This window comes from Stegastes partitus, unplaced genomic scaffold (genome assembly GCF_000690725.1).
Source record: "Stegastes partitus isolate 25-593 unplaced genomic scaffold, Stegastes_partitus-1.0.2 Scaffold608, whole genome shotgun sequence".
In the NCBI taxonomy this organism is placed as follows: domain Eukaryota; kingdom Metazoa; phylum Chordata; class Actinopteri; family Pomacentridae; genus Stegastes; species Stegastes partitus.
In genome coordinates this window covers 324,008-346,334 of record NW_007578339.1, presented here as the reverse complement: position 1 = coordinate 346,334, position 22,327 = coordinate 324,008, and the positions used below count along the sequence as shown (strand labels likewise).

The 22,327-nt window shown below is 40.5% G+C and overlaps 2 protein-coding genes across 4 annotated transcripts in view; one reads left to right on the top strand and one right to left on the bottom strand.

The window, feature by feature from the left end:
- myo1ea (myosin IEa) overlaps window positions 1-6,488 on the bottom strand; it is a 59,979-nt gene extending 53,491 nt beyond the window's left edge. For both annotated transcript variants that reach the window (XM_008289354.1, XM_008289355.1), the window contains exon 1: window positions 6,192-6,488. In XM_008289354.1, coding sequence (XP_008287576.1) covers window positions 6,192-6,194 — 3 coding nt within the window. In that variant the 5' untranslated portion in view covers window positions 6,195-6,488. The remainder of the gene's footprint in view (window positions 1-6,191) is intronic.
- Window positions 6,489-10,683: 4,195 nt separating this feature from the next.
- The window catches only part of mtmr10 (myotubularin related protein 10), a 20,010-nt gene continuing 8,366 nt past the window's right edge, over window positions 10,684-22,327 (top strand). For both annotated transcript variants that reach the window (XM_008289353.1, XM_008289352.1), the window contains exons 1-5: window positions 10,684-11,254; window positions 12,651-12,711; window positions 16,623-16,759; window positions 17,245-17,317; window positions 19,084-19,226. In XM_008289353.1, coding sequence (XP_008287575.1) covers window positions 11,198-11,254; window positions 12,651-12,711; window positions 16,623-16,759; window positions 17,245-17,317; window positions 19,084-19,226 — 471 coding nt within the window. In that variant the 5' untranslated portion in view covers window positions 10,684-11,197. The remainder of the gene's footprint in view (window positions 11,255-12,650; window positions 12,712-16,622; window positions 16,760-17,244; window positions 17,318-19,083; window positions 19,227-22,327) is intronic.

Genomic DNA, 22,327 nt, shown 5'->3' with positions numbered 1-22,327 from the left:
AACACTGGTCAAAGGTATTATTAAAGGTGCCTCATGTTACTGTGAGAAAAGTGGCTAAAGGTCAGACAAGGTCAGACAACTGCTTTACCAGAGGAACAAGGATGCATTGTTCCAAAACAATACGATTTTCTAGAAATAGAACAAAACAGCAAGTCGCTGTTAGTCATTCTTACTGAAACTGAAAAAGCATTTGGACTGAAACTCAGGACTGTGAAAAGTCCATTAGGTCCGCTGGGTGTGGTTCAGGCCTATGATGAATGGGAGTTTAATGATGCTGACAATCAACTCCACAAAAGGCAACACAGTAATACTGCAGCTAAATGAATGACTCAGCTGTTTAATTCATGCACTGACAGCTCGGAAAGACACCGAGTTGCTCCCCAGTATGTGGTGAACAGAGCAGACAGTGCAGCGCTTCCCTGAATAAAGAAAGATGATGGACTGTGACAAAACTTATAGTTACATACAAAGATATTCTGTCATCCTTTTATTTAATTCCATTCACCTCGTGTTATCGCTGCTGATCTACGTCTGTTAGGAATCTGACAGAAGCAACCAAACCCAAACCGATCAGTGACTGACACTGTATTCACAAGACAAGAATAAAAGAAGCAAAACTAGCGGACGGCTGATCATCGAGGTCAAGAGAACATGACTCTGACACTCCAGTCGCTGCATGAGTCCACAGAGAGAAATGCAGTGACTCAGCCCTGCCATGGGACGTGTGCCAGAGAAGACAACTAATTCAAACTAATTTTGACTTTGTTTCCAGCCTGTGAGTTCATGTCTTTAACGCAGCAGCTGACAGGCTTAAAAAAAACAACTTTGACTCAGTTCTTGTTCCTCATTGATCACAGTCTACAGCGCTGTGAGTTTTTGCCACATGGTTTGTTCCAAGAATATACGAGTATCACTTGATATTTACTGGACATCACTGTGAGATAGTCACTAATGTGACACTAAACAAAAACTCACTTGAAGAATAACCAAAGTGTCTCCTGGTGGAGAGGCTTTCTACTGCTTCACCTATTTTTTTGTTTATTGCTGTTGACTGGTGGTTTTGGAGTTCTGGATATGAATGAAGTTTTTTTGTTATACAGTCGTGACTCGATAATCCGACACTAAATGTAAAACCTTCTTTTATGTCAGATAGCAAGGCTGTCGGATTGTCAAGACGGAGGTCCAGATACAAGGAGGGCTTGATGCTGGAAGGCTCATTAGTTGTTAATAATCATTGTTCATAGTTGTTATAATAACTAGTAGGGCTGGTCCCAATAGCACTTTCTGGTCTCTGGATATTCAGGCTCCATGAATGATGAATATCCGAATATTTGGCACGGTCGGGGGACACTTCCACCCCGGGGCAGCGCTCCGATGGGGTGGAAGTAGCCGGAACACACAGGCAGTACTTGGCTGCTGATGCTAGTTTAGTTAGCACTCACAGTTTTATGTCCACCATCCATGTTTACTTCCATGAACACTGAGCATGCATGAGTTTAGGATAGTGGTCCCAGTTCTGTTTCCAGCACCGGTGGAGGCGGCATCGGCACCACCATCCGTGTTTACTTCCGTAAACACTGAGCACGCTCGCTGCGTGTGACGTCGTCGTGTCCTCTTCTGCGCATGCGGGACACTTTTGGGTCGTATGAAGTTCACACAGCAGATCACATACAAGTCGCATTGAACTGGAAATGTGAAGGAACTCACAAAAAAATCGGATTTCACAGAAAAATCCTCATTGAGCATCAAGTCCTGCAGTGTGAACGTAGCCAATCTGTGGGATTGTTCAGTCAGATAATACGCCGTTATCCTGATTGGTGACATAAAACGACATGTCGGAGTCAGAATCCAAGGCTGTTGGTATGTTAAGGCTGTTTTTATGGGTTCCGTTCGTTTTTCCCAAAAACCTGTCGGACAGCAAGGTTTAGGATTGTTAAGGGTCGGATTATTGAGTCACGACTGTATTTTGTAAAGACATTGTGTGCTTCATGTCTACTTTGTATCTCTGTTTTATTGTAAATTATTAAAAAAGAATCAAAAAGGACAACAAAAGTGTGGAACAGTATGAGAATCCACCTTCTTGTGAGCTCACACAATGAATCAAACACACGTGTCTTAGTGATAAATCAGATGTTTTGATGTTGTGTCAGTACAGTTTTTCTGAGAGGAAGCAAAGTTAAACAATAGCCAACAATAAGAGTCGAACCCAGCTTAAGTGGCAGCATTGAGACGAATGAGGTTTCCACTGGACAGAGCCAAAGGCCAGACGCTCTTTGAGAGGCTGAGCGCCGGCTGGCATGTGACGATGGGAAGCTATCAGAGCAGATAACCGGAGCACAGCTGCAAGAGTCTGACCTTGTTCCCTGTGCACCATGAGGGAAGTCATACATGCAAATAGGCAGCTATTGGGAGACTGTTTGGCTCATGATCCAAGAACGAGGAAAATAAGCTAAACAAACACCAGTGGACATGACACTGAGCAGGACTATGTTAGCACCGACAAGAGCATTTACAACAAAGTTCATTTATCCTCTACTTTATTAGGATGTGACCAGTTTAAAAAGTGCAAGCAGACATGTGTGTTCAGGCATTAAGCCTGAAAAAATAATCTAATGCTAGCATCTAGTTTAACACCTTATAGCTTTTTAAACATTAGAGAACGAATGGCAGCAACTGTGATGTGCAGTGAGGTGCGAACGCTAGAAAATAAACAATTTTAATCCATGTAAGCAGGCAACATCTTTGAGTCCGGTACCGGTTCATCCATGGGCAGAGCCAGACCAGAACTCTGCTAGAGAGGTGGACAACCAGATAACATTGCATTGGGTTGAGCTAAGCCAAGGATGCAGCAACATGTGTTTTAGTGGCGAGGTGTTAGATTCACAACAACACGAGCGTTACATCTGGGATACAACTGCTTTGACTCCACGGAAGCTCTTTTGAGACTTTTAAAGACCTTGACTTCAGTCATTTTTTCGTCCCCTTGCAGCATAAAGGTGCAACTTCTGCTTCTAGATGACACGTCTGTCAGTGGTACATTATGACATGCAGTCAGGCTTCCACCTGGTGAGTCGGACCAAGTTTGTCCAAGTACAAAGCTCATTTCACAAATTGTAATTTCGACCTGATGATAGCATCATGGGTAAAAAGTTATGGGATCACAAATGAGATGAGCTATAATTAACCCCAAGGCTGGTATGAAGGTTTGCACCAGATTTCTTGGCAGTTTGTTCAACAGCAGGTCAGACATTCCTCACAAAATCCACAACTTAAAGATGTTGTTAGTGGAAAAAACAATCAGATTCACGCTCCAAATGTAACAGCAATCCATCGCTTAGTTGCTGATATTTGGGTGGACCAAACTAACGACACAGAAACACCGCGTCCTCACTAACAATGTGACTGCTGTCAAAACACGTCATTAAGTTCAAATCAAATCTAGATCCGATAATGGCTCCATAAAATACAACATCCGTGTAAATATTTAGCAGCGGGAACGAGTTGAACTATTCAGTGAACGCTCCGTTTAGCTGCTTTGTGGACGAGCTCAAGTAGCCGCATCCTCTGCTCATCATTCACTGTGAAAACACGCTGCTGAGACCAAACAGAGCTCCAGCAGAGGAAGCAGGCCGGGCTTCCAGTGCTAGTAGGACTTTTTTTTTTTTAACAAGGCTGAGCCAAAGTGTGCAGCTACAGGGGACTCTGACAGGAGGGGTGGAAGCACAAACTGCTCAGGGGACACAGTAAACAAACTGAGTCACAAGGAAAAAAAACAGCTGGGTGGTCCTCAGCTCACCACTTCCAGCCTTCAAAATATCACGTTTCACAGCTAGAAGAACACTAAGTGTCATCTCTAGACAACCTACTGATGAAATATGAAGACGACAACACGCACTTACTGTAAGCAACAACACTCAGAGAGCTGTTCTGTACAAATGATGCTCAGCCTTCATGTGGGGACGACTGAGGTCCTTGATTTTGCTTCTGCTTTGCACGACTACAGTTATTTTTATTTTTAGTAGCTTTTATTTTTATCTTGTATATTGTACCTCACTGTGTATTTATTGTTGCACCAACCCACCAGAACAAATTCCTTGTGTTGTGTAAAATATACCTGGCAATAGATCTGCTTCTGATTCTGATGATGAAACCAAAAGGTGACATCTGACATTGTTCCATGTTTCTAAAAACTGCACTACAATAAAAAAAGTTTTAAAAATCAGTCTCACAATAACCGTTAATAATCCAGCTTCATTATGTGAATTATGTGGAAGAAGATTTAATGTTATAATATTTAAGAAATCCTGTTGGACTGCAAAAATCCCCCACAGTAGAAGACTAATGCATGGCTCCATATTTGAGTTTTTTTTATTTTAGACAGTTAAGAAGTTGCAGAGCAGATTATCGACTATCGGCCTCATATCTCAACACCTAACGATGTATTATAATGTTTTTTTCATCACTGAATGGGCTCATGTGCAACCAAATCTAAGTCAGCAGAATATAAACACAGCTGCTTGCTATTAATTTAAAGATTAAACCATAAAAAGCAACATAAATGTCATTGAAAATAGGATAAAAAACACACAACAGATGCAAAACAAAACCCAGATTTGACACAAATGCAGACCGATGCACGATGACGAGCTCACAAACTTGCTGGTAGTCGACAACATGGATTTACAACGTGTTTGAGACTTTTATAAGCGACTCAAACGCTTCTCTTATCCCCAGTGATTTACAGCAAGTGCATTGGTAGAATAAGTTAACACTCCTCATCACAGACAGCAGAGCGGCGAAAACATGGCTGCAGCGTCGTAACGAAGACGTATGGAAGCGATCAGGAGGAGCGAGTGAGCGAGCCGAGGCACAGCGACAGGCCTAACGAGTTCCCCAGGTCCTCAGGACGGGTGCTCGTCCTGTTTTCAGAGACAGGGCTTGAATTCCGGAGCAAATCTCTACAGCGGTGATGGGTTTGAAAATGGAGCGCCAGATTTGAACCGAAGGGAGAGGGGGGTTACTGCGTACGCACCTCCCCGCTGGAGACACTAATGCAAACCATCTGCTGTCATACCGACTCTGCTATTCAGCATCTGGCAGAGAAGGAACCAGTGAGCAGAGCTGCTGTCTGCTCTTCCAGACAGTCGGGATGACTGCTGTCCACATGACCCCACACTCTCTTTAACACTCGCACAAGTCAGCAAAAGCTTTTCATTAACTCTGAAACTTGCAGCTGGTTGTGAAACTTAACGTCCTTTCAAGTTTAGATGTTAAATCAAAGCCCTCAGCAGCCTTTAAGTCATCACTAATGTTTTCTGTTCCTGATCACTCACTCTAATGCAACCAGGTAATTCATTAAAACATGCACATTATGCAACCTTTGTGTTTTGGTGTTTCTCTTGGAAACCAAACCTACAAGTTCAGTACAACTCTTCTGATGGCTGAATGCCAACAGGTTGCTTGTTTTTAACAGACATTATTGTGTTGAAGTGAACCAAGCAACAGGTGTGATGTTATCTTCATGCATCCTACACATGGGAATATAGTCAATGAGCTGACTTCAAGGATCTTTCTTGAGTTCTTGAGCCACATCAGGTGCCCCATTATCTAAGACACGTAGGGAACCCGCAGCACATGTGTATTATTAAGTTCAACTAACAGTGTAAGTTCATCCACGGAGGACAAAGGCTGGAGGAGTTGTTGTGAAAACACAAAGATGAGGCCTTCCTCCGTCACTTAGCTCGAGGCGTGTCTGCTGCAGGGATGGCATTCCTCAACCAGGAAAAACCTGTCTGCATGTAATGCACAGACACACAACAGGCTGCACAGAATGCACGATCCACCTGACACAACCGGTTCCTGGAGAAAGGACTGTACCTAATGCTTTTCAAGTGACGTTAGGATGAGTCAAGCTGTCAGGATGGAGACGGAGAAGGAGAGAGAAGGGGCTCAGAGTGACAGTTTCCAATCGGAGGATGAGTAAATGTGGAGGAAATGGAAACCAGAATCAATGCGTAATGACCAGAGCGAGCTGTCAAGTGGGACAGAAGGAAGCGTAAATGGATAAACTTAAAACTAACGTCAAACTTCTGGGATTAAATAAGTTTACCCTCCAGCCTGTGGGTGATAAAGGCTCTGTGGTATACATTTAGACTCAACCCTAATGTGGACCCGGTGTAAACATCACTCACCATCCTCTGTCCTCACTGGGCTGCTGCTCCGTCCGTCTGCCCTCGATCCAGTCTCTGCGCGAACCTCCCTGAAGTTCACACTGCTGCTTAAAAAAACAACAACAACAAAAACAAAAGTCTACTAGTTTAACCTAAAGCCAGAGGAACAAAAATCCAAGTTGACAGCAGATATTCCGGGACAGCATGGATGCGGCTCCTCAGCGGCGTCCTCCGTCCATTGTGCGCCAGACAGCAGACAGTGACAGCAGCCGAGCCGAGCTCCAACTGCGGGCTGGATGGAGACTCTCGGAGGGAGCGCTGCCCTCAAAAGTCGACTCTACAACACAACACAGGAAACCGAGGCCACGGAAGGCTCCAATCAAAGGAGGCTGAACGAGGACTGCGCTTAAATATTCATTAGGTGCTGGGAGAGACGCTACTGGGCATGCGCGAACTCGGAACTTCCTAACAACAGAAGACAAACACAAGAATGATCTCGGTTCACTCAGGAAGAGCTTCGGATGAAAGCGCCAAGACATCCTAAAAATGTGCTCTCATTTAGTCCTCAAAATGTGAAGTAAAAGAACCACAGTGTAGGAATAGTTTTAAAACTCATGCTTTCAAACTTTTACTTTGGTAAAAGTACAACAAAGGAAACAAAAAGCAAAATAAAAGCATCCCATTTGTCATGCTATTTTATTTATTTAAAAATCAAGCATATTATTTGACTGTAATTAGCCCTCTGATGCATTCATGTGTGTTTTCTGAAAATCTACAAAAATGGAGTTATCTGTTTTTGCAAATGAAATCTTCATATATATTATTTTTAAGAGGTGACAACAATTACATCATCTGATAATAATGCAGCTCCAAAATGTAAATAAATGGAAAAACACCTGTGAATCACACACTACAGACATTTTCCCTTAATCTATACAGTCCTGCAGCTGCTAACAGATAGATATTTCTATCTTGTGAACCTTTTTTTATATATAATATGTCATTATTTATTTGTTGGTTAGATTTTGCATTTAAATCAGCAAAGTCACCAGTAGCTTAAACGATCAAATGAATGCAGTGGAGTAAAATAACGTGGAATTATTAAAGTAGAAGAAATTTAAAGTTGCACAGTAATTGAATTAACTTGTTTTTCATCGCTGTGCATTACAAAACCAAACTCTAATACTGTGTCATTTAACAGTACATTTCTCTTAATGCACATTAAATTTAACCTGTTCCTGTTTTTATCTTTTTTTTCAGCTTTAGAGTTTTAGGTCAAGTTACACAGTGACAAATGTGAATTATGTTGTAACTCCATACAATATATAATAACAAGTTGATGTACATTTGTTGAAGGGCAATATTACAAGGCCTTTTCCTTTTCAGTGTTAAATGTTAGCAATGTTAAATAATTATTTAAACTTCACACATGGATAATATGGCCAGAGGGGTGCCTGAGTTCTGAGTTTACATGATCAATTATTAAACAGCTTCTCTCTCCAAATTCATGCAAAAATCAGTCCCATGTCTTCTTTAGATGAACAAAATGCAACTGAAGGGAAACCCGTTGTGAAGTGTTTGGGTGGCACTGCTGTCCACCTCTCACAGCCCGTCTCCAGCCAGACTTGAGGCTTTCCTTGAAGTGATGTCGAGCGGTGAGGCGAGTCTATGGGTGTAACCCGTCTAACAGGCTGCCTCTGTATACATACTCATAATTTGTGTACGTGTGTCGTCGTCATATTTAAGTCTTATTTTTAAACATAATTCTAGCGTCTGAGACGAATGTGAAGAACATTGTGAATTTCCCACAGCTACAGACTGAAAGACTGCAGAATTTTGAATATTAACATTTGTCAAGAGACTGTCGGAGGGGGAGAAAAAAAAGTGTTTTCAGATGTATTGATGGAAGGTGACATCATATATTCAACAGAAGTGATACTAGCAGCTCATCTAATGTATGAATAACAGATAAATAAGTTAGCCATGATTTCCAGAGCTGTGATGTCTTTGGTGTGGTGTTTTGTCGCCACCCTGTGGACACTGAAGGCAAATATTAGGAAGAAACTTAACAATACTGGACAGAATATTGTTGATTTTGAGCTAAATTCACAGTGCAGCATTTGTCAAGACAATTTTAAAAACCTATATGTAACCGTAGTAGGTTTCCATTTAATTTTCAGTCTTTGTTATGTCCTTTAATTGCCGTTACTGCACAGGTGGAGCAGAGTGAACAGACCACAAACAGAATCTCCAGTCAGTATACTTCCCGTTAATGGATGGTTTATTGGATGATGTGCAAGAAATGATAATACAGCGGGTTTCCCGTGGTGACTGTGGTCTGACGCTGGTCTTGGTTGTCCCCTTACCTGTGCCCTCCTCTTCCTGTCACCTGTGCCCTCTACATATACACCCTGTGTCCAGTTACCACCACCATGTGTCCAGATAATCCATATTATGTTACCTGCTGACAATAAACATAAATGACTCCTACAGTCTTCATATCTGTTTTCAGCAGATGTAAACACATAAAGGGCAACTCCGGCACGTAAAATGATGCTTTGTCTGGATGTTTACTTGGGAATGAATATGGTATGCAAATGTTTCTGGTTATGAATGTTGGACTTCCATGTGTGTTTTTTTGTATTCTTTATTTTAATAAATATATCTGTATATCTCTTTTTTATTTGTTTATGTCAGACAAATTTGGCAGAAATTTGAAATGCAAAATTTGGGATCTGGTTAAAGAGACATTAGCAGAGTGTGCATCTTTTTCCATTTAGTCTGTTGTCCCTAAGCAGTACGAACCGTATTCTTTCAGAACCTTCATTCCATTCCCCATCTGTCCACCGAGTACCCTCCTCTGCCCGTCACCTGTCGCTGCCCTCATACATGTTTCTGATCACCTGTATACGGCAACCACTTTCTTTTCTGCCTGATATTTGACTGCCTTGAAATTGATGACAGGAAGTCTGGCTTTAAACCAAGAATATTACTCATGTTCAACGTCATCATGAAACGGCTTTTTGGTGAATAATCTTTCAGTGATGTTGAAGCAACGCCTAAACTGGTTATACATATATTCTTGCTTGATGACTTAATGCCAATACTTTTGCTGTTTTAATTTCTGCAAAAAATTGTTTTCCAAAAGACTATTTAACATCATCCAGTACACAGAATCTGTATAGTAAGTGAGCTTTTGTTGGGAGGTAAACATAAAAAATACTGCCCTGAATATCAGCACAATACACTCAGAAAAACAAACGTGTGAGAAGTCATAGAAGAACCATTTTTAGTTCCACAAAGAACCTTTTTGGCATGAAATTCTTTAAACAATCATTTCTTTAAATTACTCTTAAAAGAGCCCCAAAATGTGTGTTGAAGGACCATCATATGGCTCCTTTGGGCACTATAAATGGTGCTCCTAAGAAGTTTAGCAAAAACAGGTATTTTCAACAACCAATTTGAAGATAGTTTTCATTTTTAATTTAATATTTATGATGTAGTTTATCTTATTTTATTGTATTTTTGATGTCTTTATATTAAATACTCAGTGAGCTTTTGACAGGCCTGGACAAAAATGATGGAACTCTTAGAAAAGCCTGAGGCTGTTTCATGAGTTTAATTTTTTAAAATAATTTCGTTAAACCACGGTTCAAAAGCAATGTCTGATTTTCATTGGTTAATATTCATAGAATTTTTATTTATTATTACTTTTGTCCAATTCAAGTTATTTCTGTGACCGTTGTGGGTTTTTCTTTAATTATCCGATGGGTACCAACTATTTTGTCCACGTGTGTATTCGATACACCTTTGTATTTTATATACTCAGCTATATTTACCTATAACTACACTGATCATATTATACAGCATATTATTATTATTATTGTTGTTGTTATTGTTATTTACATTGGTATTACTATTATTATTATTATAATACTGTTATTACTACTAATATTACACCATGCTGCTGTTCTATTAACAGTTTGTTTCCTTCATTTCCTTGTCTATTGCTTTTTTTTATTAACTGATGTGTCTCTGTCTGTGTGGTGCTGTTTCTAGAGCAAAGGGATCAATAAAGTTTTATCTAATCTAATTTAATGTAATCTAATCTAAGTAGATAAATAAAATAAAATACACACCAGCTATGAAGCTTTATTATGTAATTCCCACAATTATATTTTGTGAAATAAAGTTAAGCTTGTGTAAGAAAAAAAAAAAAAAAGGAAGAAAAAAACAAGGACGTACGGTCATAAGCTTTTAGTCCTACCAAGGCCTCATGGGAGTTGTAGTCCATGGGTGGTGCACTTGGTGAACGTTGACAAAATATATCTTTAAATGACACCGTTTTCAGTATTTACCATCACAAAGTGGTAGCAGAGATCCAGTTGGCCTAGAATATGGGTAGAATCCTTCAGCGATCGGTGTCGTTTTTTTTTTTTTTAATAAAGTCTGATGTCTCGGTGCAGAATTACGGCCGAGCAGCGGAGCCCGGAAGCAGGGCGGGACCTCGGCTCTTTATAAACATGGCCGTTAAGTCGTTTACGGCGTCAGGTACTGCGTTTGGCTGAATTAGTTAAGACTTTGAGGAAGTCACTGAGGGCGACTTAAACAGTAACAGGTGGAAAGAAAATGTAGACGCACAACCGGCGCCTCTAGTTTTTTTTTTGTCTTCGTACTTTTATCTCTGCGTTTCAACTTCATGTAGTACTTTATGCTAGCTAGCTAACCGAGCTAACGCCGACGTCTCAACGCTAACTTCTGTCAACTTTTTTTTTTTTTTTTCCTCCACCAGCTAGCATAATCTGCTCCTCGAAATGGAGGAGTGCCGTCGCTCGCCCAGGCAGTCTCGATGAATATTTTACACACTTGGATTTACTAAGCTAAGGGCTCGTCTACATTTTCTTGAAGGCTTCCTTTCGGATTTTTTTTTTTTGTTTTTTCCTTCTTTTTTTTTTTCCACTGGCAGCAGTCAAGCGCTCGCCAGGCGCCCCGTTCAGGAACATCTTCGAGAGGGGAGGACGTAAACAATGTTTTCTGTCAAACCCATGAAACCAACCTTCAAGTGTTACCTTCCTCCTGTGCAGGTCTGTATGTGTTTGCTGACGCTAGATATAATGGCAGGAGTGGACTTTTTTGACGGTGGTCGGTCTGTCACTGTCGCAGCCCTGCTCACCACAACATGCACATTGCTGTTGTTGGATTCACCAAAAAAGCACTTTACATTGAAAGAATAGGTGCAGCTTCGCCAGTAAATGAAGAAGCTATTCGTCAGATTACATTTGCTTTTAATTTGCATAGTCAGTGACAGGTGAAATGTCACTGCTGGGAGGGAAAAAACAAACATTTCACTTCCACTCCTGCACAGTTTTGTGCAATGAAACCTGAATATGTTTAATTACTGTGTAACCACGTGGAAAAAAAGAACTTATTACCCAACTTTGACATCCATTTGCATTGTTTTGCCTGCAGGTGTATGCACTTCTCCAGACAAAGAGGGAAAGGGTTTGCTCTCAGGCACTGGTGTGGCAACCCAAATAAAACCGATTTCTGTCTGTCAGTGAACCAAACTAGTGTTGGAAGGCATCTTGAAAACACATTTTTCCATTGATGATTGCTTAAAATCATCATATTATCATGGGCATGCTTTGGTCCTAGTGATAACTCAACTGCAAATAAAAGGAAAAAAACAGATACCGATGGCAAATGTACATTTTATTTCCACACCACATGCAGATCAAGTGTTGCAATGACTTCACATTTAGGAGAATATTAACGATGACCCACATGAAGAAAAGAGACGTGGACAAGACATACAGTGAACCATGACACTGCTCAGTCAGTGGCATTCCTTCATTATAGTTAATAAATGATGCTCTGACCAGTTAGTTTTTGCAGCATTTTGGCTCTATTCTCTTGTACATTCAACTTTAAATGAAACAGTAAACTTCTAGCTTCACCTAAAGGATATATAGAGAGATTTTTTTTGTATGTAACACCTTGTATAACAAAAGGCTGTGATTCCCAGCACTATAACCTCATAGTCATTCATTTACTTTAACCTACTGATATACTGTTACACTATCAGGCGAGTGTGCGCTGTATCAGCGTATACAATATTAATAGCAGTAGATGACTGCTGTGTGTGCTTGGTACCAAATTTAGTCAGCAGAGCTTGTGCTAGCCTTCCTGTTGCATACTGCGTGTTGTATGTTAATGACATTATTATTCCTATAAACTACCAAAACAAGTCAAAGCAGCTAATGTTCAGCATGTTTGTAAAGCACCTATTGTAGGTGTGATGGAAATTTACAAGCCCTATAACAAGTCTTTTTTATTGGTTTTACACTTCTAAACGATTTATAGTACATTTTATTCTTTGTTTACAACACAGTGGCTCATTTGTTTGGTCATTTGTGCCATTTATCATTAACTATCTCATGAGCTGATGTGGCATTTATGCTTTTTTTCCCCCCCTTCTAGACTGATGTGAAGAAAAATATCGAACCACCGATTAAAAAGTTGGAGCCAAAGTTACTTCCAGGTAAGTTTGTTTTCTTTATCATCCTGAAAGTAGTTGGCTCTGAAAAAAGCTTTTAACTAAACCGTCTCCTTGATCTAAGACGGGCTTGGATTTATTGGTATTTTATTGAGACGTTTAGGTTTTCACCGGTTTATTCTGTATTTTATCCATCCCCTGTGCTGAGCAGGAACATGAGAGAGTACGCAGCAGACTTTGGCCTGTTTGTCATTAACTAAAAAGCAGCGTCTTCAGCTTGGTTCCAGACTTTCTTAATCAACTCCCACATCTCCATTTTGCTTTCACTGATTCTAATGACTATTGCCATCCAAAAAAAAGAAGGATGACATAAGGTCCAATGATCAGGGTAACTTATAGCTAATAGGTTACTTCGTCTGCAGATAATGAGATGGTAAAGTCCATCTTAAAGCTAAACTGCAGAAAGGTGTGAGTAGTGGTAATGGCTTTCCGACACAGTGGGGTGTGGCTGACAGTAATCGAGCTAAAATTCAGATTTCTGGCGCGACTGTGGGGTTTCAGTTTGTCAACCCCAGCAGTGGGCCGTGAGAGTGTTTCATGGTGAAGTGAACGTTACTTCCTTTTGTCCTGTTTGCGGCGCTGAGTCAGTGCTGCGTTTCCTTACGCTGCTACATGCAGTCTCTGTGCTTTCCCATGACAGAGGAAGAGAGGATGATGCCCATTTAAAGGACACGAATAATTTCCGGTTATTGTCATTGTTTTACCGGCAGGGTTTTATCAGACTGGTCTAACAAGCATTTCAGCTGACATGCACCGGTCTGACACAATGGCAGCTATTAAAAGGACTGTCCTAAATGTTGTGTGTTAGCTGAGGAGCTACTGTGGACATCCTGTGCTGCCTTAAATCTCGCTGTGTTTTTTAAAAAAGAAGCAAGAATATTGCTCAGTGACAGTGCTGCCTCTCTGTTGTTTTCTGGGAGTTTATGTAAAGCACTCTGTAAGTTTTGGGGCTTGAGGTATTGGCACCCTCTGACAGACGAGCAAATGGATTATCATGCAAAAATAATAGCGAATAAGTGTTTTGTATCACAATATATAATTAAACACGAGGAATTACTGCTTCTCAGCAGCACAGACGGATGGACGTTTTTAAATGGTTCAATAAATTGGTGGAAAACATCTTTTTTAAATTACAGCGAGAATTAACAGACAGTAATTGCTTTTCAGTGCTCTTGTCATCTTTGGTACAGTAGTTGTCTTTGCTGTTAAGAGTGAGAACACAGAAGCATCACCCTCCCTGTGAAACATCGCGCTCATGGCATCAGATAAGCGCTCATTGCAGCACACTTCCTCTCTACGGCCACAGCTTCCACCTCCATCAGATAAGGCAAACAAATGCAATTGTTAAAGTTGAAGGTGTGAAATTCTAATTTGCTGAAGTCGTGCCAACTGCTGCATATTATATAATAATTATCTATCTCCGATAACCGGAGCCGCAGTAAAGCCTCCGCTTCGATGATTTATTCTAAGTGTGAGCTTGTGATTCTGTCTCGACACACCCTTTGCATAGTTTGTATGTTTTCGGAGTAAGAATTCAGCGAGTCCCCCTCTTCAAGTGAAAACTCTTCTTGAGGCATAGAAACATTTTAGTTTCACGTGTTTTAAGGTTCTTCTGAGCCCCGCTTACAACAGTTCTTCATTTGCAAACAAACTGCAAAGGTCACATAGTTTTAATAGACCTGCTATATATGTTAGCATGTGAGGGTATCACCGCGTACGGGTGAATTTGTGCTTCTTTCTCGTCCTGATTTGTGAGCCAGACGAACAGGTTTCATGATCAGCTTCCTTATTTTTAACTGTGCAGTCTCGCTTGGCTCCGCCGAGGCAGAGCTTTGAAGTGACTGTCTGCAGGACTCCACCCTGCTGCCCCAGTTCTCATCTTTTAAAAATTTGTGGGGCAACTTTTTATAGCCGGAGTCTTTTCTACGCCTTAATCGTTTTGCGATCATGTGAAGGGGCAAAGGTCAAGTTACTCATAAAAGATAATATATAAAGAGTTGCCTCGTTAGACCAAAGCCGAAGTAAACACTGTAATGTGACTTGCATGTGGCAGAACTAAAGGGGCTTACCGCTTCGCTTTTATTTACAGATGTTACTTTGGACGGACGTTTTGGCTTTTAGCTTCAGCTTTCTCAGGCTGTGCTGCATTTGGTTTTGAAGCACATTGATTCCAAGCATTTGCAATATGTGTGAGTGACATCAGGTTCCTGTTTGGTTGTAAACCCGCTGAAAGACCGTAAAGAAACTCACACAGTGCCTGCTGTGCTTGAAGAGAATCACAAAACGTTATGTTACTTGCAAAGATTAATACATAAATACTATGTAGGAAGCTTATGAAGCGATCATGCTCGCTGTCGTGTGGAGTCACCCCCATCCCAAAGCTTCAGTCTGAGCCAGGAAAAACCCGGGTGTCTGTTGTTTACTTTCCTGTCCACTAACAGGGAAATGGAAATGTTAATAAAAGAAGCAAAAAAAGAGTTTCATACATGGGGAATTGAAACAAGTTGAACTTGTTTAATATTAAAACTGGTTTTGATGTCACTGTGAGGGAGGCATGTGGAGACTTGGTTTATTTTCACCCTCGTCATTCTAATAAAATAAGAAGCTTTTCACTGACAGTCTTGTCTACACAGCACTTTTTTGGCGAAGGTCATAGGACTCACAAGCATAACATATATAAATGTTCTTAGAGCATTATTTTTAGTTATTTGCATCAGTCTGGTGGTAAACCTGGTGGACTGTTGCTATTCTCATCCAACATTGTTGTCCAGACTAAGGCCTCGTCCACATGTAGCAGGGTGTCTCGCAAAACGAAGACATGTTTCTACGATTCGGCCAGTCGTCCACACGAAAGATTTACAGCATTAAAAAAGATTCTTTCAAAAACCTCCGACCAAAGTGAAGATTTGCGAATCCTCTGTTTATGCGTCTGTACGTGGACGTCAATAACCGGGTTTTAGGTTTCACTGCCTACGACAAAATATGTTCTTACGTCACATATGCGACCTGTGTTTACGTTTGGAAACAGCGTGGACGCCCTCAAAACCGTGTTGGCGACGTCTCTTGTCCAGGCGCCTTTTGCTTGCTTGTTTTTACAAACCCACAAGAACACAGGCGAAGGACGTCGTTGAGAGACGCAAGCTTACTCTGATTGGATAGGATTTGGGGAACTACTGCCACCTAAAGGTTTGGCATGCTTATGAATGCGGTTAGGTGTGGTTGATTTTTTTTTTTTCTAAAACCGAGGTGTTGTGTTGGGGGGAGGATATTTGGTTTTATAGAAACCCTGCTACGTGTGAACAAGATGCTCATCTTTGCCTTCTACCTTCTGCTGTTTCTTATGCATGTAAATGTAAAAAAAAAGAAAAGAAAGGAAACGGAAAAAGACTGCAAGACAGTGTCACAATTGTGTGATGATACAAGAGATATTCTGTATGCATAGAGAAATGTTGTCAATGAATTTATGTTTTTATTTTATATATTAATGATCCACCAAGTCCTTCAAACAAACATGGATCTAAAGTATGTTTTAATGCAAACCAAATGCAGTTCAGATGTTTACTGTCCCAGTGTTTGTTTCTAGAAACACGACATATTGAAGTATTTGATTCACACTACTTACCCATCATTCTTAAAATATATGCATTAACTAATAATAAAAGCCTTAGTAATATGTTTTGGTGCAGATGTTTTTTAAGTCTCTGGGAAAAAAGTACTACAAATGGCACTTTTCAACATGGTGGCAAAATGCTCCTGAATTATTTTTTATTTTTTGCAATGCAGTAGAAATGCTTGTTTTCTTTACCATACCTTTTAAATCTGTATCCTCTGTTTGCCTCCTTGACGTGTAGCTGTAAGTTTTACACTCAGCCTTTTCCTCGTTTGTCTGTCACCAGGAGAGATCGTAGTTAATGAGGTGAACTTTGTGAGGAAGTGCATCAGCGCTGAAAGCAACCAGGATGACCTCTGGGGGAAGTTGATATGCACTAACTTTAAGGTCTCCTTCATCCCTCAAGAAGCCCCACCCAAGCAGGTATTTGTGTTTGTTTCTTATTTAAACAATATGCTGTTGTTTTATAATGCAATTGGTCTTTTTTAATTATGACACGTCAAGTACGAAAAACTGGACGTCCTCATACATGTCTTAAAACGGCATGAAATAGTAAGAAACTGAAGTTTAGCTTTATATTTGTATTTAATGTCTTTCTGTACCACCAGCGTACTTCTGAATAGTTTAAATACTTTGTGCTTCTCAGCCTTGTTTGCATGTTTGGTGCATCTGGCAAGGAGGAAGGAAAACTTGTGCGCTTTCCTGCACTACATTGTCAGTGATATCGCACAAGAAGTGAAAGAACAGACGTCATTTCCACCGATGTGGCAGATTGTTGACATGATAACAAACTGGGGCTTGATCAGAGGAAGTCAATGTGATATACCAGGCAGCAGTATTTTATAATGAAGTATAGAAAGATGCAGTGTTAACAAAAATACATTTTTGTCTTTTTGCTTTCACCACAGAAGTCCCAGTTGTCACATCTGCTGCTTGGAGAGCACGACATCCCCCTGACCTGTCTGGAGCAGGTCGTAACAGGTACATCCGCTGCTAATGTGTGTTGGGCCCGACCGATGTGGATTTTTTGGGGGCGGTTTTTGTTTTTTGGCTAAAAAATTAATTCTAATAACTGATTAATTACTTAATAACTTAGTAATTAATTACGATTACTTTAAAAATATATATATAATGAATAAAATAGCTTCTTTTTTGGTCCCTTAATGCTCACAACAACAAAGATATGAATCACAGGCAGAACATTTTACTGCTTTACAATACTTTGTCTTTTGTTTAACTTTACAAAATATATATATAATGAATAAAATAGCTTCTTTTTTGGTCCCTTAATGCTCACAACAACAAAGATATGAATCACAGGCAGAACATTTTACTGTTTTACGCTTTGTCCTTTAGTGTTAAACTTTACAACAAAGAGGAATTTTCAAGTACAAAAACATGCAACAAAGCTTTAAACATGAGATGCATCAGTAAAACAAAGTACGTTTTCCAAACAAGTATGTCTGTAATGTGGGGTATTTTATTCTAAATGTGCATTTGTCTTTCTATGGAGCATAAATACAGCTACCAGTTGTGCTGATGAATTTGTCTTTATGTATATAAGCAGCATAATGAGTGAGGTTTCTTTGCCATGAAGTCATGACTCATATGAACCAAAATAAAAACCAGAGACGCCTTTCTCAGATGTCAAAACATGTCGTCTTTGACCGAGTTGCATTTTAAATATATAACCGTCACAAATAGTCCGACACTGATGTTCCTCCATAACAACACACAGTATTGAGTATTTTGAAAAGGGCTATAATTGGTTGGGCCCTAAATGTTTGTAAAGTTTTAGAAAAATTAGATTTTTTTTTCTGCGTAACAGAAAACATTCTGCAGGTTTCATTTTGTTATGACATCATTCACTTGCTCACTTCCTCATGTTGAAATGTTGGTGCCCAAATGTGCATCTCTGTATTCAGCAGAAGCTTAGTGTCCAACTCAGTCAGTAACGGATCGATCAACTGTTTTATAAATGTCCAGCATTCTAACTTTGCCATTTTTACAAGAGTGATCTGTTCTCAGAATTAAATGTGGATGAGCCCAGTCTGCTCCTCATCAATCTTTGACAGCTTGGGTGACTGGTGTCTCTTTTTTTTGCTTTTCCTGGTCAGCAATCTGATAACAAATGATGTCACAGCTAAAGCAGTGTTTAGTGGCAGCGCTGCCTGGCTTAGGATTAGCTGTGTTTATATATCTCATTGCTGTCGATTGCTGACACTGCAAGGGCAACTGCCCAAAGCAAGGTCGTCGTGTTACAGTGATGAAGCCCGAGGTTTTGTTTTACATGGCGCGCGTTTGACCTGTTTGAACCGAGCTTCTAAAGACAACAACAGCAGTGTGGGATCTGCACAAATATCAAGAATGAAATACAGCCCTAGGGCTTGGTAATATTAATATTAATCATTGTGTTTTTTATGTATTCTGCCTCTGTTACTAATGTGAACAGACTGACTACAGAGCTGTGTTATTGATAGAGCGGAGGAGGGGCAGGTCGGTCTCAGGCTCATAATTGGACTTCTGTGTTGACTGAAATTTCATTATCAGGACAATAATTTAATTTCCTCGCTTACTGGCCACAGATATATCGTTCATCCCTGCTTCAAAGAACACAAAACCAATATTTAACTGTGGCAGAGAGCTGTCTTGTAGTGAACATTAATACCTGTTATGTGCTTTAAAATCTAATCTTCCATCTCTAAACGTTTGCTCATTAAAATAATCTGTTCATATTTTGTGTTCAGTGAACGATACGAAGGGGAAGAAGAAAGTGCTGGGCTCGAACCAGAAGCTGAAGTTCAACCCCACTGAGCTCATCCTGTACTGCAAAGACCTGCGCATCATAAGGTTCTGCTTTGATGAAGCGGGGCCCGAGAGTGCAAGAAAGGTGAGTGAAACGGAAACATTGACCCGTTTGCTTTGGTTTTTGTTTCAGTAATTGATTGGCTATGAAGCTTTAAAGTGTGGATGTTGTGCTGAGGTCGGACAACGCTATCAGGAAGTGTGACTGCAGAGAAAAAGGGAAATTGTGAGTGCGTGAATGAACACTGAACAAACAAAAATAAACCGACCACAATTTCAGGATATTAAAGACTGTGGGTGTTGGCATAAAAGATTAATATTGGCTACAGTCACGATAATTCAAACTATTATTTTAGGACACACTTGGAACAATGGTGAAGCTGATGTACATTAAATTCTACACAGCTAGCTTATGCTTTTTTTAATCAGTCATGCCTCCTAACAGGGCTGAACTGGGTCAACTCCTCACAAACCACCCATCTTCACTCTCTGCTGAATATGTAAACTAACCACGCCACTCCCTAAAAACAACAAAGCCAGAGTTAGAGAGAATCAAGGTGGATTAAGAGAGAAAATGTATAAATCCTCTCAAAAAGTGGCATCATAAAATCATACACTTTACTGTGATGAATCCTAAAACAAGCGAAGGCGTCCCGTGTTTGTGTTTGTGTTTGTGGGGGAGAGAGAGACAAAGCAGACGATAAATGAGTGATCAGATGATGAGTGTTTTCAGACGAGGTAGTATTGAATAAACTGTAAACTCACCAAGTCACAAGGATACCTGTAAGCTTCTTGACTGAATCCTTAAAAATCCATCTTGTGTTTCTAACAGAGTGTTGGTGCCGTAACAGATTGATCAGATGACCGTGTTTCTTCTTTGCATAAACTGTAAATTCACACAAAAACTGGCTCCCACACGTTTTTATTTTTTCCCCCAGTTCCTAAAAGGACACTGTTCACACAAAGCCTAATAAATCAATAAACAAAACAACAAATGCTGCCAGCTGACGCACTGTTAATGTTGATGAATGGTGCTTAACAATGCATCGGAGTTCTGTTAAAAGATATTTTTAGCTCACTGTGGAAAATAAAACAGAGCTAGCTTGCTCAGTTGCAGCAAGAAGGTCGCCGGTTCGCGTCCCAGTGGGGGCATCGGGATCTTTCTGTGTGGAGTCTCCATGTTCTCTCCGTGCAGCGTGGGTTCTCTCCGGGTTCTCCAAAAACATGTTGAGGTTAATTGGTGATTGTAAATTGTCCGTAGGTGTGAATGTAAATGTGTCTCTAAGTGTAGCCCTGTGATAGACTGGTTACCTGTCCAGGTGAACCTGCCTTCACCCTGAGTCAGCTGGGATAGACTCCAGCCCCCCACGGCCCTAGTGAGGATTAAGCGCTGTGTAGATGATGGATGGATGGAGAATAGAATAGAAATACTTTATTAATCCCCAAGAGGAAATTTGGTTGTTGCAGCACAAAGATAAAGTTACCACCACCATAAATACAGACAAATAAGCAAAAATAAACAATAAGAAATATGAAATGCAAAATGTGCAGTAAGTGTAATATGTCAAGTAGAAGAAAGACGGTTGTGTCAGCCTACCTAGGTGTGTATATTAACCATTCCCTTTTCTCACTTCTCACTGCCCATTTCACTGTTGGTTTGCTGAGAAAACTTTTCCTTTCCTGACTCTGTGACTTCACTACATGCACACACTGGGTTTCATTGCTATGACCACTTCCTCACTGACAAGGATATTTATATCATACAAGCTGCTATGTGCTGGTCCGTCGCCCTCCATTAGAGCAAAAATGACTAACTTTTCAAAAGGCATGTTCAGTTTAGCCATTAGCCAAACAACGTCGAGGCATCGAGAACAATGCTCATTCACGGCAAAGGAAGCATAATTTGATTGTGATCGTACTGGCAGTGTGACTCTGACTCATCTCTTGCACTGAACGGACAGATGTTTCATTCTCGATACTCGAGCTCAGTTCAGCAGGGTACAAGAAGGCCACGCTGATGAGATGAACTGTGTTGATCTCATAACATATGAAACTGATGAGTTAGGTTTCATAATACATGACGAAGTAGTTTTTATTTTGGGCTGGGATATAGTGACAAATCAAACAGGAAAACATGGAAGTAAAACAGAACGTTCTCATCCTGGCAGACATTTAGAACTTGTGGCTGTTTTGTAGGTATGCTTGACTCTCACCTTCAAACACAGCCATCTAAGAGGAGATGTTGTGTAACATTGTGTAATCTGGAGTTAAAGAAGGCGTGGAAATACGTATTTGTATGTGAATTAGATGCACAAAGCTCCTCAGAAACTTCAGCCTCTCTGCTGCCTCACTTCAGCGACGGGGAGCGGTGTATCTCCACAGCGTGTTAGTAAAATGCAGATGAGTTTAAATGCGCACGTTTGATCTCCTTTCATGTCATCTGGGAGTAATTTCTGTGTAGGTTTTGGAGCACTTGCAGCTCCCCAACACGTACCTACAGCACATTTGGCTAATAGCATGGTACTGTATTAGACAGGGACACGTTTCTGTCTACATATTAATTTAATTCATATAAGAAATTGCAATTGCAGCCTTTTATTTTCTGTACTCTCCTGCATACAGCAGAATATGAGAGGCCGATTATGTATAGAGCACTAAAATAGCATGCGTCTGCCCTCCCTCACTTCTTGTGAGCTTATTTATATACACCATGTATGTAATTACAGTGTGAACCTAAAACAGGGCTCCGTTCTTTTTTCTCTGTGACATATGGAATTATGCCAGCCTATAATAGCTTATTTTGCCATAGGAAATTACAGAGTCGGGAACAGCCTTGTCTACACACACACACACTCTTTTTCTGTGTTCTCTTGTGTTATTCACAGCTTTACTACTGAATGGGCTGCTTTATGTGACTCGAGCGGAGCCACAGAGAGATTCAGTCCCATAAACGCAGAGCAGCAGGCTGTCTGTCAGACATTTGCTCTCGCAGGTTTCACTTGTGTTGCTATGATCTGAGTTCATTTTAGGAGCCGTGGTTGGGGAGCTGAAATGGCTGTGATGAAATCTGATCTGCCTTGATGATGTTCAGCCTTCAGTTGCACCTCTGTTGTACTGTACAGGGGTTGGGCAGGATGTTACAGTTTTAGTCGCCGATGTATTTGCGGAGGTGTTTGACACTATTTG